The following is an 18,094-nucleotide window of genomic DNA, read 5'->3' as shown; positions in this document are numbered from 1 at the left end:
ACCACAAGAGGGCACTCTTTATTTGAATTTTAGTGAGACTTGAATAGTCAAAACATGAAGCAATTGTTATAATAGTAGCTGGGACGAGTTAAATGTTCAGATTTCTCATTAATAAAAATCTACCTTTGCTTCCATGAGGCAGGCTCAAGTGAAGCAAATGTTTTATCACCTCTAGGGTTTTTTATCCCTTCCCAATTTTACTTTGGTGACATGATGGCTCTACAAATGTGAGAATATTGCTAGAAGTATTGAGGTCATGTATTTCAATTTGTTTTAACTTGTTTTATGTGTGTTTCAAACAGCTGTATGCAGCTGGCTAAAAACATTTATTACATAACTTCATGCATGTAGATCCCCCCCCCCCAACAGACTATAAATTCTTAACCCAAATTGCTGGCACAAAAATATCTACTGGTTAGATTTTCACACTGGGTGGTATCCATTGTTAGTCACTCAGAGTAGACCCGCTGGAATCAAGTAAGTTAAACCAATTGTATTTGGTCTACTTGAGTATGACTTATTTGGCTACCCCCGTTCCCCCAAAAGCAAATTAAAAGTGTGTGCTCTAGAAATTTCTTAATGTTCTATTGAAGTTAGTGAATCATAGCCTGTAGACAGTGGTTAATTTCAGCTGGTAATGGAGCACAATTTCATGTCAAAGAACGTGGCTTGTAGATTAGAAATTGTGTACCTTATCAGAGTTGCAGTATCAGAGACTTTTCATACTTTGCCCTTGGAATACTCTAGAATTGTTGGAGGCAAAATAGTTATGGCTTAGAAACTTAAAACACTTACTAAAGAGAAAAAATGCCAAAGTTCCCTTCATAGCTGACGATCAGTACAACTGATGATGGGATGATTCTAGAGTTAATATCTGTATATTATGAACATCTCTGTTGTTGTGACTTGTGTGTGACTTGTTACAGTCAAGATAATACTGACTCTCTCTCTCTCTCTCTCTCTCACACACACACACACACACACACACAAAGAGAGAACACACTAAAACTACATCCACATCCTTTGCTTCCCTACCAGAATGACTTTTTAAACATCTGTCAGCTGCTATTTCCAGTTTTTGTGGAACTCTGCAATCTTAACTCGTGGAGGTGGCAAACATGAGTCTGCTGTCACTTTAACTGCGAGTGTTTTGACTTGTGCCACTTATTTTGCACATAACTCTGCTGTTGCTGCAGAACTAGAGACCAAGCACTTCCCCAATTCCACCTTATTCCCCCATCTGTTCTGCTGCCAGTTTCCTACCACTGTAAAATAAGCCTTGCCTCATCTGACAAGTGGAACTGTTCTTCCCTCTTCTGTTGTAGTTCCTGGAGTCAATTGAACTTTTTAGGTCAGTCTTAAGTGCTTTCGAAAATCCTCACAATTCCAGCTTGTGTACAAAAGTTAAATACCATATGACTAAAATGTCTTTTATTTTGTGCTCTTCACAAGGGGGGGGGGAGCCAATGCATAAAATTCTACTTCTTAATTAAAGAGAAATTGTAAGAGAGATGTCTTTGTTTTGAGATGGTATTGTAGTGCAGGAACCACCTTGGTACAATTAACGATTCAAGTTTTTAATATATTCTTCGATTTCAGATACAATTTCTGAAGCGGACTTTTCTAAACTGACAGTAATAGACTTTTCTGGGGGTGATGGAGGTTCGAGAGTATCAAACTGAGACTGGAGTAGAGCAGGTGGCATAAAATGTCCCTTTCTCTTCTCCAGCCGTTTAGCAATTAGGCTCATAGGGCCATCTAAGTGGACAAAAAGGATATTTAGTGGTGGAGTCACCTCATCTTCCTCTAGGTGACCACGGTCGCCACCAGTCCCTCTGTTCTCCAAAATGCATCTATACATTTTTTTCAGGGCTGAGCAGGCTAAAATTGCATTCTGTCCTGATGCTTGTTCCCTACAAAAAGGAAAAAAATATTATTACTTGCACACCTCAGGAAAATATTATGCACATAGTGATTAAGCTTCCTTAGGACTGAGTTTAAGGAACAGCCTACCTAGTTTGTACTACCTTCAAACATATAGTATTTCTGAATTCTCGCTCATGCAAAAAGCCCCCTGCATGTAGAAAGGAAGCTAGGGTAGAGTATAGTAGCTTTTCCACAAGCAAAAATAGTGACATGGGGGAGCATTTAGTCATGTATTCCCCCTCACATACACAAGTGGTATCATCCCCATTAGGGCTATGTTGTGTATCCTTCCTGCAATTAAGCCATTTACTGTCAGTTTGCTAGATTACACAAAAAGTTTAAAGGGTAAAGGGACCCCTGACCATTAGGTCCAGTTGTGACCGACTCGGGGGTTGCGGCGCTCATCTCGCTTTACTGGCCGAGGGAGCCGGCGTACAGCTTCCGGGTCATGTGGCCAGCATGACGAAGCTGCTTCTGGCGAACCAGAGAAGCGCACGGAAACGCCGTTTACCTTCCCGCCGGAGCGGTCCTTATGTATCTACTTGCACTTTGACGTGCTTTCGAACTGCTAGGTTGGCAGGAGCAGGGACCGAGCAACAGGAGCTCACCCCATTGTGGGGATTCAAACCTCCGACCTTCTGACCGGCAAGTCCTAGGCTCTGTGGTTTAACCCACAGCGCCACCCGCGTCCCATACACAAAAAGTTAAGGCAGAACTAAGCTTTGATTCCAGCTCTCCAAGACCTCTAGCAGGGCTGGGGAACCTTTGGTCCTCTAGCTGCTGTTGGACCAGAATGTCCCTCATCAATGGCTGTGCTGGGTGGGACTGATGCGAATTGGAGGCCAACAACATTCGGAGGCCCAAAGGTTCCTTGTCTATAGTCCTACCTACTGGCTTTCTAATAGTTTGCTCTCACTATAAGCGGTTAATGTGTGTTACAGAAATCTGTCCTGCTAGTCATGGAAGCAGAGCTAAGTAAGGCATTTAAGACTGAGCTCTTGACTACTGGAAATCCTATTCAGCTATATAGTCTGAGGGGCTAGAAATCTTTCTTTCTTTCAACAAAACTTAATGAGCTCCATACTCAAGCAGCCGTTTTTGGCAATAATGTGGGTTCTACAGCAGAATGCACAACACTGGTTTCAAGTTTCTTAAGATTCAGTCACTTTCATACCTCATTAATATGTCATGCAGGTGGCAAAGCCATGGGATTCTGTCCTAAGAAACAAGACAGACAAAACAGATAGGCTTAAGCAAATTCTGCCATTTTACCTGAAATAACAACGCCTAATATTCTCAGGTTTTCTGCCAGAAGTACATCATAGCCTCTTCATATTAACAGCAATCACAAATCATCATCACCATAGCCACATTTGCTTCAATATGAATCTTTAGTGAGGGATTAACTTCTGCCTGCTAGTTCACTTGGCTCAAATGAGTATGGCAAATACAATCAAAATGATTGATCAGCTTCTCAACGTAATCCAATTTAAGCTTTATATTGCCTGCAGATTTCTTTGTAATTGCTCAGCATTAAAGCTTCACCTTTCTGTCTAGCTTGTGTTAGGACAAGTTTTATAAATGACAGCTCGAAAGTCTGCCGGGCTGGGAAGGAGGTGGGAGACTGTTCATTCACTATGAAGCGCACTCCTGTCTTCCATGCGGCTTTCACAGTTTCATGCCACCAGTTCATTCATCAGAAAGCATCTGCTCCCTTCACCGGCATAAGCTTCATAGTGTTGGCAAAGGCCAGTAAAGAGACACCTATAAAAGATGTTCTTAGGTATATCCTATGAACTCTTATTTTGAGGGTGATACTGCTCCTTGCAATGACATCCTTAGCAAATCTTAAGTTTAGCCATGTGAAAATTGTATAGTAATGTGCACGAGAGATATGCTGGATGTAGCATAATCGTTTCATCCACTTACGCAAGGTAGCTATTTCCGTATACAGTATTAAGAAAATGGTTGCATTTTTACGTGTTATAAAAACGATTGCAAAGGTGTAAGTGGAGTCTGCTTTTGGCCAGCCACATTCCAAAGCAGTGGCTGATATTCATATGTTCAGTTTCCTTTAAAATGTTGCCTGTGCTGGTATGTTATATAACATTTTTAGTTGATTTTCGCTGACAGTTCCTGTTAACTTGTGTACGTCGTTTGAAAAAGCACAGGCACTAACTGATATAAAGTGGAAGGAAGGAAGATCCATTGTGATGCATCTTTCTAGTTATTTCTGGTTGGTAAAAGTATCCTGCAAAGAGGACAATTCACAGACAGTGTCTAGCAGTGCAGTCCAAATGGCTTCAAAGGAATTAAACCCAAAGAAGTAAGATTTATAGACCATGCCTTCGGAAACGGCTTCAGTGAGAACATTTTTACTTCACTGGGTTTGCACTTGTGTAATAAGTGGGTGTTTTTGTCTACTGTCACAGCTCATCCAACCAAAGCGAGGCTGCAATCCCAGTGGCGTAGCGTGGGGGGTGCAGGGGGGGCCGGCCGCACTGGGCACAACATCTGGGGGTTAGGGTTAGGGGGCGCAAATCCACGGGTTAGGGGGCGCAAATTACTTGCCTTGCCCCGGGTGCTGACAACCCACGCTACGCTACTGTGCAATCCTATTCACCAGGGGTAGCCAATGTGACTACAACGTCCACCACCCCTGATCATTGACCAAGAAACATCTGGAGGGCATCACATTGGCTACTCCTGCTATACACACCTGGGGAAGTAACCACCACTTGTTTCTGAGTTAAATGTGCATAAGATTATGCTGTCAATAAATTTTAAAATCCTACTGATTACAATGGCAGAGTTAAACATATGCAATTATTGCACTGCTAGAAGTTAAGAATTTTTATAACCAACTAAATCACTGCACATGCGGAACAATTTCCACAACTTCAGTGAAACTTGCCTTCCCTCTACTTCCTCTGTGCAACCCCACAAATCTCTGCATTTCCCCTAGCCCCCCAAAGCAGATTGGGGAGGGGTGTGGGTGGCGTGCAAGGGCAGGAGAATGTGGCTCATGGAAGTCATTTCGTGTGCACAGCAATTTAGCTGGATGCAACCCAGAGTTGTATAAGATGAAAAACACGGCTCACCTATTCAAATGTAGCCGGGATGTTTACTCAGAAGTAAGTCTCCCTGTGTTCAGTGGAGCTCATTTCCAAGTTAAGTGTGCACAGGATTGCAGCCTCAATTCAACAGGCAAAAGAAAATAGAGTTCTTGGTCTACTGGCAAAGCAGCAATCCATCAGAGCCCAAGTAACCTGCAGATTACGGCTGACTGGGATGTGGGAGGCATACAGAGACTTCCTGTTCCCCCTAGTTGTAAACACTTTGCTTGTTCACAGGCAGCTGAGAGGGGGAAGACGAGGCTTCTGGAATATATGCCATACCTGGTCATTCAGAGGTATTCCTGCTGCCATTTTCTTTCTGTTCTCTTCTGGATGATAGTCGTCGCCATCATAGAATTTCCATCCGAGCTAAATAGGAATTATAATTAGGGATTACTTCATCTTAGTTTTGCAGCAACAAATCTTAGCAAACACACAATAAGGATGACACAATCCTTATGTCACAAAATGAGTCACCATTTATATCGGCCTTTCTCAACTTTGGGTCTCTGGAAGTTGCAGGACTCCTATCATCCCTGACCGCTGGTCCTGCTAGCGAGGGATGACGGGAGGTGTATTCCAACAACATCTGGGAGACCCAGGTTGAGAGGGGCTGATTTACAGTCCTGGAAAAAGAAAGTGCACATTCCATTCCAGGCAACCTCCCAGGGTGGGCAGGGCTAAAGGCAGAAAAGGGTGGAGCAGCTGATGTAAATCATGCCTTTGCACAGTGGGCTGGTTTGTATGCACACACTCACAGCCCTCTCTGCATATCCAGGCAGAGTTACAGGGCATATTCCAGCCAGCCCAAAACATTCAAGGAAAGTGGACTGGCTAGGGAAAGGGTGTGCCTTGCAGGGAGTCCCAAGGGTCAGGCAGAAGCCTGGGGGGCTGCACTCTGCCCCTGGGCCTGAGGTCCTTCACCCCTACATAAACACTTGGAAAGCGCAGCAACAGACAATGAACCCATGTATGAAAAGTAATATATCAACGGTACCTTATCTCCCAGCTGGGAGCCCACAGTTGATCTGTAAAACAACACGGAGAAGTGTAAATTCTGTATCTGGAGAATAAATTCACTAGATAAAATCAACAGTCAATTCTATCTGTTATCCTGCCTATAAATGCCAGAGGACTATTATAAATCTAAAGTGGAAACTCTCAAGTGAGAGAATTATGTTGGTTATCTGGAGATAAACGTATCAGATATAAGTTACAAATGAGTAATATATGTAAGTGGGTGACTCACAGAACCTTCACTTCAATCAGCCTAACTGAAGTTACTATTCTAAACAAATGCAAATGTCCCAGCTGAAACAGAAATGAGTGTAAAATGCAAATTATTATTATTTATTAAAGTTGTATACAGCCCTATAACCATAGATCTCAGGGCAGGTCACACGATGCTGGCAGAATATAGGAGCTGACCAGGTCTCCTCATAAGGCACCGGAATCATCTTGCTCCCCATTCCTGAGGGAGAAGAAGAGTGAACTAGTCCTGAGATGTGCTACTTGTGAGGTCTGGAGAGAGCTAGAAACACAGAAATGGCAGTAGCAGTGAAAAGCTGAGCTGATACAAAGTTTATGAAAGTCATGGGTGGGATGCTAGAATGCGGAAAATACAACAGAAATAATTCATCATAAAGCAAGGTATTTGCATCTACCGCAGTGCTATTTTTCTAGAAAAAGAGGTGCCGGAACTCGCCATGAATGCCTCCTTCGTTCTCTTATAATGGCAATGGTGCCAGAACTGAGTTCTGGTAAGTTTCCCCTGAAAAAAACCCCTTCAGCTAGGCAACTCATGTTCAAGTTGCAGGCCTGGGAAGCTTTCTGTCCATGTAGCAATGTTTGAAATGTAAAGGCAGTGATTGCTAAACAAGGTCAATGAGCCACATTTGGCTCTCTAAAAGGTTTTTTAGGTTCCCCCCAAAAGTCATATTTTAAATTAAATTTATTTATCACTCTTGCCAGTCGCCAGCTGTGATGCCATGATTCCCCCCTAAAAAAATTTTTAGCCTCTCTGCCCCCACCACTCCCAGCATGAGAGATGTACAATCATGGCTGATCCGTGGAACAAAGAAGCCTGTAATTGTAATCTTGACTCTACCACCACCTCTCCAGGTGGCCTTAAAACAAGCCGTATGTTTCCAACCTCAGCCCCTATCTATATCATGGGGAAAATAAGAGTGACCGACCTCACAAGGTTCTTGTAAGGCACACTGACATAATTTCTGTGAAGTTCTTCAAACACTCAAAAACACTGAATAGATGCTGTGAATTGTTATTAGAATAGATATCCATTCCACCACTGCAAGTTTGTGAGGAAATATTATAAATTGCAGCACCTCTGGTAAACTTCAAAGTCTCCACACCTTTTCCCTCTCTCCACCACCCAAAAGCAGCAGCCTGTCTTTCTAGTTCATACCACTTTGCATGAGGCTCCCAGCAATGTTTTCAACCGTAACAAACCGATTTCAATTTTCTCATTGCTGAAGCACAGAAAGAATAATGTACATTGTAACACAGAGACCCAAAAGCTGAGACAGGCGAGTCAAGACGCTTCACAGAGAGACTGAAGATCTGAAGAGTCTTCAGGCTGAAGTCCTATAAACACACTTGGGAATAAACTCCACTGTAACTAAGGGAGGAAACTTTGGAAGGGGGGAAAATGCATAGGATTGGGTGCATGCTAGCCAGTTTTCGGGTTGGTGCTTAATCCTGAACTAAAATAGAGCAGGAGCTGGAGTGCTGGAGACAGAGGTAACTTGGGTTCAAATTCTGTTGTAGGTGTGAAGCTCACTGGGTAGTCAAGGCCTGTCTTATACCAATTCAGGCCATCGGTCCACGTAGTTTAGTACTGTCTGCACTGAGTGGCAATGGCTTTCCGGGGTTCAGAGTTCTGTCTTTCAGGGATTGAACCTGGGAGCTTCTGAATAAAAAGCTTATGCTGCACCACAGTCACCTCCCCCCCCCCCAACCTCAAAGAATTGTCGTTCTTGGTGTCTGCATTCATGCTTATGGGATCTGCACTAGAGATTGCTAAAAACTGGCACTCTTTCCCAGAATAGTGAGGTACCCTTACATTAAAAGGATTGCATTAAACTGCCCAGTTCTAACCAGTGTGCAGTAGCACATTTTCTGCAACAGTATATTCCTTTGAAGATCGCTGTGTGGCTTTGGACAAGTCTGCCTCCCTCAGTCGAACCAAACTCAGAGGATTGTTGTAAGGGTAAAAGCAGGAAGGAGACTATGTATTCTGGTGGGAAACAAATGCTAAATAAACCAACAACAATATTGTCTTTTTTTGCACTCTTTAGTGAAAACTGATGATTGTGTCTGCATCAATGAGGCTGCAGCTCTATACACGCTTACCTGGGAGCAAGGACCACAGAATTCCCTGATTAGACATGCATAGGGCTGCGCTGTTAAGTGACCGGCCCTCTTGGTGTGTGCAAATTGCCACAGATAGAGGATATTGCCTCTGATCTCCTTTAACATGCCCTGTATAAGCCAATCAAAGGTTAGATCTCTGTCCCCAATTCTACATAATGGGAGCTTGAACAATGCAAAGTGTCAGTGCTATTATCAGGTTATGATCATTTATAGTCTTCCTTTTGCTACTGCGGCGAACTGAACTTTTTTCAAGAGGTTGCCGTGTCTTCTGAAGTAGAATACTTATCCTAGGCAATGATATGATTTGTACAATAGTTGTTCGTCTGTCTGTATGTTGAATAGGCTGGTCTTTAAGACTCAATGGGGCAATGTCCCACCAATGCCAGCCAGCCTCCACTTCCTCCTTACATCCAGGGTATGGCACTGCCTGACATCTGCTTTAGCTGAATTTTGCTCTAGCTGACATTCCTGCATCGCAGGGGGTTGGACTAAATGACCCTTGGGGTCCCTGCCAACTCTACAATTCTATGATTCTTAGATTCCTAATCTCAGCGCTGCCTTTGCATAACTCAGCTAGGAGGTGGCTGGGTGCAAAATTAGAATTTGTTGGCTTTGCCTGTTATTGGCCAAACTCAGCCTGCTGCTGGTCTCTCTGCTTTCTGCCCTACCAGCCACCACTATCAATAATAATAATAATAATAATAATAATAATAATAATAATTATTTATTTATTATTTATACCCCACCCATCTGGCTGGGCTTCCCCAGCCACTCTGGGCGGCTTCCAACAAGATATTAAAATACCGTAATACATCAAACATTAAAAGCTTCCCTAAACAGGGCTGCCTTCAGATGTCTTCTAAAAGTCTGGTAATTGTTTATCTCTTTGACATCTGGTGGGAGGGCGTTCCACAGGGAGGGCGCCACTACCGAGAAGGCCCTCTGCCTGGTTCCCTGTAACTTGGCTTCTTGCAGTGAGGGAACCGCCAGAAGGCCCTCGGCGCTGGACCTCAGTTTCTGGGTAGTACATATGCTTCAAGATTTGACGAGATCTGTAAAAACCTATAGTTCCATAGCTGTGTAACTGTGAATGGCCATGCCAACAGCCAATGGTATTCAACACATGAACGTGACTGAGGGGAGCTGTATGTTTCGTCTACCCTATTCTAGTGTATGCTTCAATAGGACTAGCATTGCCCTGCAGAATCAGTACAACACAGAAGATTGCTACAGGGCTTGCATCAACTTTCAGTATTAAAGGTCAACGAAGCAAGTCTCAGTTCCATGCACGCTTACATTCTCTTCCCACTGAGCCCTGCTCTTTCTTTTATTCTTTGAGAAGTATTTGGCCAGCCTTGCTTTGAAGAGATCCCCAAGCAAACAGCAATTATTCACATTTAGTAAATAACCCTATATATAAAACTGATGTACAAAGAGTTGCTCCTGCGAAGCAACACTCTCTCAGCGTGCAATTTGAACAGTACAATTATGGCAAGTAGGCCTATTAAAATACATACTGTCTCTTCCAAAGTAATATTTGGTAATAGGTTATCAGATTAGTTTTGACATGCATGTGTGGGTGTTGAACACGCCCACAAGGGTTTCTTCATGCAGCATGGAATTAAGTTTTCACATCACAAGCTCCCCAACATACTCTGGGGGGGGGGGGGGAAAGAAAGCTGCTTTAAGTGCACATATCAAAAGCATGCAGATATGCGAGTTCATTTGGCGGTATCTGAGCTCAATGTGGAGCAACGACTAGACCTCTGCAATCAAAACATTTTTCACTGTCATTCTAAACGCTGTTGTTTTAGCCTGTGATGTTGCCAGCACCACATAATGTGTTTTGCCATCTTGTGCTAGCAAAGCTGAAGGAACACCCAGTTTCCACACACAGATTATCACTATCCATTAATTAACTGATTAAAACATTGCATTATTGAAATGTAAGTGATAGTTTGAAAAGAAGGAGTGAGGGCCTTATGATTTCCAGTGGAATCTTACACATCTACGAAAAAAGTCATTGTGTTCCTTGTAGTTTATTCATAGGAAACTGTGCATAGGATTGCAGGCGCCTTCATTGGACTACCTAATCAATCCTGCCAGCCTACCATTTCCACTCCTGGAAGAGTATGCATAATTATGACCTGAATCTATAGGTTGCCCTTCAGAGAGTTCTGGGGACCTGATTCTAGATTCATCTCTGCCTCAGAGTAACTCTCAGAACTGCTGCGCACACAGACACTTCACCACAGCAAGGGGAACATGATTGTTGCAGGGCTTACAACAAAATCCCTCCTCCCCACAAATGGCTGCTTGCCACCATTTTTCCTGACCAAGGCTCTGTGGCTTTAACCTGACAGGCAGATGTTCCAGAGATATGGCTTCCCTAGCATGAAGTTGCAGCGAGACAGAAAAGCTGTCATTTTTTGCCTGTCCAGTAACATAGCCTCTGTCAGTATATATTTTCATGGCTCCCCTTAAGAGCCACGGTGCTTGATATAAACCCACATTGGACATTCCCTAGAGTAAGAATGATTAGAATAGGGTTTGGATTAAACAAAAACAACTTTAGTAGCTACTCTGTTTTAGAAGGGGGGACATTGCGGTCTATGGAAGAACAAACAAGGAGGGGCATTTGGGGAAGAAGCTCATATAGCCTTCCCACACAATGAAGCAACAATAATTGTGAAATGGATTGTGATGTCTATGCTAAATACATATGCAAAGAGTGAGGAGGTATGATGTAATGTGGCAGTTAAGTGTGTGTAATCCAGGAGCCTTCTGTTTAACTGCAAGATATTTTATGTAAATATATGAGAATTCAATGCACAAATTTTAATGGGCAGGATTCAACTAATGAGTCCTGTCCGCCAAAGCCCTGCACAGAAGGATCTCCGCTTGCACAATGAGGCTTTTCCCTCCCTCGTCCTGCTGTGTTCCCCATATGTATTGTGGGATTTCAGGAGAATCCTCAGAACAGCCCACAGGTGGAGAGGAGGGTGGATCATGCCATCCAGGAAGCCAAAACGCTCATCCCGATGGAACCATCAGCCTAGAACAATGTGGAATTCCTCCCTGTGCCATATATTTAGGAAAGGGCAGAACAGCAGCAGTTTTTAGCACGGCTGACAAATCGAGGTATCTGCAACTATATGAATCCAGCTATGGATCACCTGCAAAGCCCCTGCTTCATGTTCCCCTTTCCCCGCAGTTACGGCGAGTGGGCCCAAGAGACAGAGCCTTTTCTGCGGTAGCACCAATACAGCAGAACAGACTGGCAAACATGCCTGGATGCCTGGATATATCCTCTGTTCTCCTGCAACCAATGCCCTAGCCAGGGCTGGTTTACCATCTACGTCCCCCTCCAACTACAGCAGCATTCATAGCTACAGCCGCAGAATGTGTGCCTTCTTCTCCCTCTCAGTCTGGCTGGGTAATGTGCTTTGCTCTGGCAGCACTGCTGGGAAAGTGGAGTGAAAATGCTGACATGTTCTTGCAGGAGAGCAGACGGAGAGTCTTGCACCCATTTAAACTAGGTTAATTGTGAGATAAAAGATATGCTGGCGGTCACTACTGCCTGAGCAAGAAAACTGCTGTGGGGAATGGAAGCTGTGCTCATCCAGTGAATTTTCTTGAGGTAAAGTGCTTATGGGGCTGCTGTGAGAGGTGGGGTTTGGGTGGGAGGGCAAAGTACAGAAGACGGCTAAGAATGGAGTTTTTCTCCTGCCATCAAGAAAGCTCTGAAATAAGGCAATAACTGACGCCAATGAGTTTCTGAAGCTGGCTAAAGACAGATATGTTATATGTTTGCAATTAATATGGAACTGGTTCAGAGTGGATACTTGTGTAATTAATGGCATTTTAATGTGCTGGTTTTTATAGAAAATATCTTTGTACTGCTGTGAACGGCTCTAGAATGATTGACGAAGAGCAGTATAGAAGTACCGTAGTTTTAAAAAACAAAACCAGACAAGATTTTAAAGATTTCAAATTGGTAACCTGGCAACTTCCCCAACTACCGGCAGCTGAGAATGCATAGGCAGTTCTTTCCCACAGTTTGTCAACTCAAATCCTTCTTCCAGGGCAACAGCTGTAATTAAAATATATTCCAAACCGGTTTTTAATCTCCAGCTGAAAAAAACCCAATAATTAGCCGGCTCTTCTATTCACACACCTTTGTTTATGTTTTAAATGGCCCCATTCCTGTTACTTCAGAGCAAAAGAAAAGTGAAAAGGACTTTGCTCAGTTAGCAAGCAGGCATTTGACCCCTTCTTCTTTCCTTCAGCTGCTCATTCCAGAGGGCACAAATCTCCCCGTGCAGGGAACTCACACACGTGTCCTGCGTTGCTGGGCATCCCCTCCAGCGTCAGCTCCTACACGAGCGTGAACCCAGCAAGTCACGGCACGTGAGGACGGGGAACACGGGAGCTTGGCGGCACCTTTGTCTCCGCGGCTCGCCTCTTGCGCTTTCACACTGCTGCAACCCCCCCGGGGACCTGAAGGCGAAGGTCGGGTAAGGAGCAGCCCGGGAAAGGAGAACCACGCTGGGAACAAGACTGAAGAGACCTTTCAGAGCAAAGCTGCGAGAGGGAAGTTCTCGGAGACCCGGATGAGGGAGGCGGCGAAACGAGCTTCTCCTCCTCCTCCTCTCTCCCGCGCCCCTCACCGCCCGCTCCCCCGCGCCCTCTACCTACTTCCCGGAGCCGCTCACTCCCATGACCACCAGCTGCAGCGCCATCACGCCCAGGCGGCTCCACTCCGGCTCCCCGGCCGCCTGCTCTGCTCTGCGCGGCCCCGCCTCGCCGCCTGCCCCGCCCCGCGAACCTGGCTGGCGGCTCCGCGGGCCAAGTGCACGGGGCGCCGCGCGCGAAACGCGTCCGCTTCGCCCTAGCGGGCTGCGCAAGCAGCGCCTCAGGTGGACTCGAAGGGGCTCCGCCTGGGTGATCGTGGCTCCGCTTTCCTGGGGCGCGCGGGGGGGTGGTGCATCTTGCCCTTCCTCACAGCAGCCAACTCCTAGGGGTCCCTTCGGCCGCCCCAATAAAATACTTGAGGGGCCAGCCCCCTCGAAGTTGATGAGCATTGCCATTCAAATACAGTAGTGCGTGCATGCCACGTCATGTGATCGATTGTGTGGGGCGCGGCTGACCTATCCCAGTGGCGTAGCATGGGGGGTGCAGGGGGGCCCGGCCGCAACATCTGGGGGTTAGGGTTAGGGGGCGCAAATCCATGGGTTAGGGGGCGCAAATCCACGGGTTAGGGGGCGCAAATCCATGGGTTAGGGGGCACAAATTACTTGCCTTGCCCCGGGTGCTGACAACCCATGCTACGCCACTGACCTATCCCCCATATTTTATTCAAGTGGACCTCCCTGCCCCCCTTGAAAGGAAGGATGGCTACCTGCCGGCTACGGTTGCCCAAAGGGTGCCAAGGCCTTAATAATAATACTGTGTAATAATAATAATAATAATAACACAGTGGTACCGCTGGATGCAAAAGGGATCCGTTCCAGAGCCCTGTTCGCATCCTGAAGAGAACGCAACCCGCGTTAGCAGGTCGCAATTCACCACTTCTGCGCATGACGTCATTTTGAGTGTTTGCACATGCGCAAGCGGCGAAACCCGGAAGTAACATGCTCCATTACTTCCGGGTCGCCGCAGAGCGCAACCTGAAAACGCTCAACCTGAAGCAACTTTAACCTGAGGTATGACTGTAATTTTATTATTTATACCCTGCCCATCTGGCTGGGTTTCTCCCAGCTGCTTTGGGCAGCTTACAGCATACAGTGGTACCTCTGGATGCGAACAGGATCCGTTCCAGAGCCCCGTTCGCATCCTGAGCAGAACGCAAACCATGTCTGCGCATGCGTATGTCGCGATTTGCCGCTTCTGTGCACGTGCGTGACGTCATTTTGAGCGTCTGCTCATGTGCGAGTGGTGAAACCCAGAAGTAATGCATTCTGTTACTTTCAGGTCGCCGCGGAGCATAACCTGAAAACGCTCAACCTGAAGCGACTTTAACTCTAGGTAAGGCTGTATATAAAACATAGCAAAATAACAAACATTAAAAACTGCCTGATACAGGGCTGCAAAAATTTCCCTCCGTTCTCTAAACAAGCCATGCAATGCAACCTTAGCAACCACTGCAATTATAGGCAAACACAAGGCTGGATTAAGGGATAGCTGTAGAGCATGAGACTGGTTGTCAGGATTGCCCCACATTGGGCAGAAGATTCCTGCATTGCAGGGGACTGGATGAAATGACCTTTGTGGTCCCTTCCAAGTCTATGATTCTAAGGTGGTTGGGGGCCCTGTTGCAATTCCTTAGGCCCTGGATGGGGCAGCCTGATTCCTCCCTCCCTTCCCTGTTGAACCCCAGCTCCCCTCAGCCCCAACGGGCAGCACCAAGGGAAAGGGTCCAGTTTTGGTCTGGCATGAGGCCTTTCCCCCCTAACCACTCGCCACACACCAGACCTATGAAGTAGAGGAGGTAGAGACCAGACTGGATCGACTGCAGAACCGGATTGGAGCACAAAGCTGCCTGGAAGTCACCGCCCATCAACTGATAAGTGGTGACCTGAAGCCTGCCCAGCAAAGTCCCAGCAGTCATCATCTGACAACGGGTGATTGAGAAGTGGGTGGCCTCGCCCCACCCACCTACCTGTCAAATGAGCTTGGGAGAGGTAAGGAAGATCAGGATCTGGCCTGCTGGCATCTGGAGGACCTCAGGGTTGCCATCCCTATACTAGGGATATAATCCTACCCACTTTGGAGCCCTTTGGGCCCAGAGGAAAAAACCCAGTATCAGTTGAAGCAGGAGACATTTTGCAGTAGTTTCATATGTTAAGTTGGAATCATTACCCTATGACAAAATAAAAACTAGGCATGCAACACTGACAAAAGAGTATTCCAAGACTGGCTGCTAAAACATATATTTTAAGCTGTTTTCTCCAAACTGGTGCCCTCCAGATGTTCTCATAGAATCATAGAGTTGGAAGAGACCACAAGGGCCATCGAGTCCAACCCCCTGCCAAGCAGGAAACACCACCAGAGCACATTTTGTTTGACTACAATCCCCATCAGCCCCAGCCAGCATTTTTTAATAATAATAATTATAATAATTTATTATTTATACCCCACCCATCTGGCTGGGCTTCCCCAGCCACTCTGGGTGGCTTCCAACCAAACATTAAAATACAGTAATATTTACCGGTACATACATTCCAAAACATGAGACAGGACCAGGTGAAGGCTGCTTTAAGGCTTGACCGCAGAGTAATTACTGTAACAAGATTATTTGCTTTTGTTGCAAGGATTATATTGCAGGGCAGTAATATATCTCAAATGGAAGGAAAATGGAAGAGATTAAGACATTGACTCATTTTATGCATGAAATCATTCATGTAGTGTTAAATTATACTCACAACTATATTTATATTAAGATGCAATTTTTAACAATATCAAAATTAAGAGTGAATTTTAATTACTTTTCTTATAGTTTCTACAGTTTGTAGTTTCTTATATACAGTTTCTTATAATTTCCACAGTTGCCTATCATTTCCACCGTTTATTAGGATTATATGCAGGTTTATCTAGGAACAGCTGCATATCATCCTAAGAATAGAACATATCCTCTCTGTCAATACTGCACTCCTGATCAAATTTGCAGGAAATGAACTTCAGTGGAAGATTTAAAGCAAGCTCATAATTTCCCCCCATTTGGATGATGCTCAGGCAATAGCTGGAGAAAATTTAATTTTGCTGCCTTGATGACAAAGCACCTCCCTTTTGTTTCCAGACTTGCTTGTGATAATACCTGGGGCTTGGCTTTTTAGATATCTTGGATTGAAATGGAATGCTTATCTATACAGTGGTACCTCGCAAGATGAATGCCTCGCAAGACGAAAAACGCGCAAGACGAAAGAGTTTTCCGTTTTTTGAGTCGTTCCGCAAGACGAATTTCCCTATGGGCTTGCTTCGCAAGACGAAACGTCTTGCGAGTTCTTGCGAGTTTGTTTCCTTTTTCTTAAAGCCGCTAAGCCGTTAATAGCCGCTAAGCCGTTAATAGCTGCTAAGCCGCTAATAGCCGCTAATAGCCTTACTTCGCAAGACGAAAAAACCGCAAGACGAAGAGACTCACGGAACGGATTAATTTCGTCTTGTGAGGCACCACTGTATATTTATTCATGAAGTCAAAGCCAACTTTGGATAGTTTTTTGGACACTGTACTGTGGTCATAGATAGGCAAATGAAGTATCAAATTAAAGCACAGAACAAGATTTGAAGAAAAATAATAGAGACCTTGTGAGGGAACATAGCAGTCCAGATAACCACTGGCTGTCCGTGTCCTGTGCCACTTGAAGTTGCATTAAACAAATTATATTGAAGTAAAAACAGCTTTTTTAAAATAAAAAGAGTTGACACTGCCCTTCCTCAACAGTTCAGCCTCCAAAATCTCTCCTCCAGATTGATTTTCTTTTCCAAATTTCACCCACTCCCAGTCTCCATGAAGTTCAGCAAAAAACCAAAACCAAAACAAGCAGCTGTTGCATGATATCCGATACATTTAAAGAAATATGTTCTGGAGCTTCCTCATCTCCATCAGATGCCAGGGCAGGGGGCAAGGTTGTAAAGGGGAGGCAGTAACTAAGTGACAGGAATTAAGAATGAAAATGAAAAAATGGAACTAATCTCCCAGCAAACACTTGATCATGTAATGTGCTCTTTTTAATGCACTCCAGCACAGAAGAAGACACAAAGTTGGTGGCAACATTTTAATTTGCTTATGGCACCTCAACCCTTTAGGCTGGCCTTGGCCATGGGCATCCTAGGCACTCTGCAGAAGCTTAGTAGGAAAGAAAGAACTCTCAGGTGGTTGGAACCACAGTTTTTTAGGGTCTGCTATATTTTCTATAGGGACACGGGTGGCGCTGTGGGTTAAACCACTGAGCCTAGGACTTGCTGATCAGAAGGTCGGTGGTTCGAATCCCCACGACGGGGTGAGCTCCCATTGCTCGGTCCCTGCTCCTGCCAACCTAGCAGTTCTAAAGCACGTCAAAGTGCAAGTAGATAAATAGGTACCACTGCAGCAGGAAGGTAAACGGCGTTTCTGTGCGCTGCTTTGGTTCGCCAGAAGCGTCTTAGTCATGCTGGCCACATGACCCGGAAGCTGTACGCCGACTCCCTCGGCCAATAAAGCGAGATGAGCGCTGCAACCCCAGAGTCGGTCACGACTGGATCTAATGGTCAGGGGTCCCTTTACCTTTACCTATATTTTCTATATAAGAACAAGCACTTGTCCAAGGAGACAAGTCTTGGAATTTGCTGCTGAGCAGTCTTCAGCCTGAAACAATACGGATAGTCCAATTTTGCATGAACATATCTAACATAGATTTGATGTCTGGACTGGCTTTCAGTTTAGTCACCTTCATTCAAGCCATCACTGACTTCAGGCACTCTTTATTGAAAGCCACAGCTCCTCCTGGATCTCATAATAGTAAGATAAATAGGGTGAGTGTTTTCAGGATAATAATGGCATTTGTTTAAAACCATGAGAGACAACATTATCTCTGGAGGCAGCCAACAGGATAATTCTCAGGAGGAGCAACAAAAGTGCCTGCCGCCTAGGAGTGGAACCACTGCAAATTGGAGCCCTGGCT

At 45.1% G+C, this 18,094-nt stretch overlaps 1 protein-coding gene across 1 annotated transcript; it reads right to left on the bottom strand.

Annotated features, from left to right (window-relative positions):
* Nucleotides 1-1,420: 1,420 nt before the first annotated feature.
* On the bottom strand, nt 1,421-13,239 carry IDNK (IDNK gluconokinase). Its single transcript, XM_083465060.1, has 5 exons — nt 13,134-13,239; nt 6,040-6,070; nt 5,325-5,411; nt 3,101-3,144; nt 1,421-1,913 (listed from the first exon to the last, which is right to left on the bottom strand). Exons 1-5 carry the CDS (start codon nt 13,175-13,177, stop codon nt 1,562-1,564), a joined length of 558 nt encoding a protein of 185 aa, XP_083321186.1. The 5' UTR covers nt 13,178-13,239; the 3' UTR covers nt 1,421-1,561.
* Nucleotides 13,240-18,094: the final 4,855 nt, after the last annotated feature.

This window comes from Podarcis liolepis, assembly GCF_965112155.1.
Source record: "Podarcis liolepis genome assembly, chromosome: 11".
NCBI lineage: Eukaryota > Metazoa > Chordata > Lepidosauria > Squamata > Lacertidae > Podarcis > Podarcis liolepis.
The sequence above is the reverse complement of the archived record's forward strand: the minus strand, read 5'-3'. Positions and strand labels throughout refer to the sequence as shown.

Excerpts from the sequence above, each read along its gene's own strand:
- IDNK (XM_083465060.1), bottom strand. The coding sequence starts at position 13,177 with ATGGCGCTGCAGCTGGTGGTCATGGGAGTGAGCGGCTCCGGGAA. Across the intron at positions 3,145-5,324 it reads GAATACCTCTGAATGACCAG|GACAGAATCCCATGGCTTTG; the intron begins GTATGGCATATA and ends CTTGTTTCTTAG. Across the intron at positions 1,914-3,100 it reads CTGCATGACATATTAATGAG|GGAACAAGCATCAGGACAGA; the intron begins GTATGAAAGTGA and ends TCCTTTTTGTAG.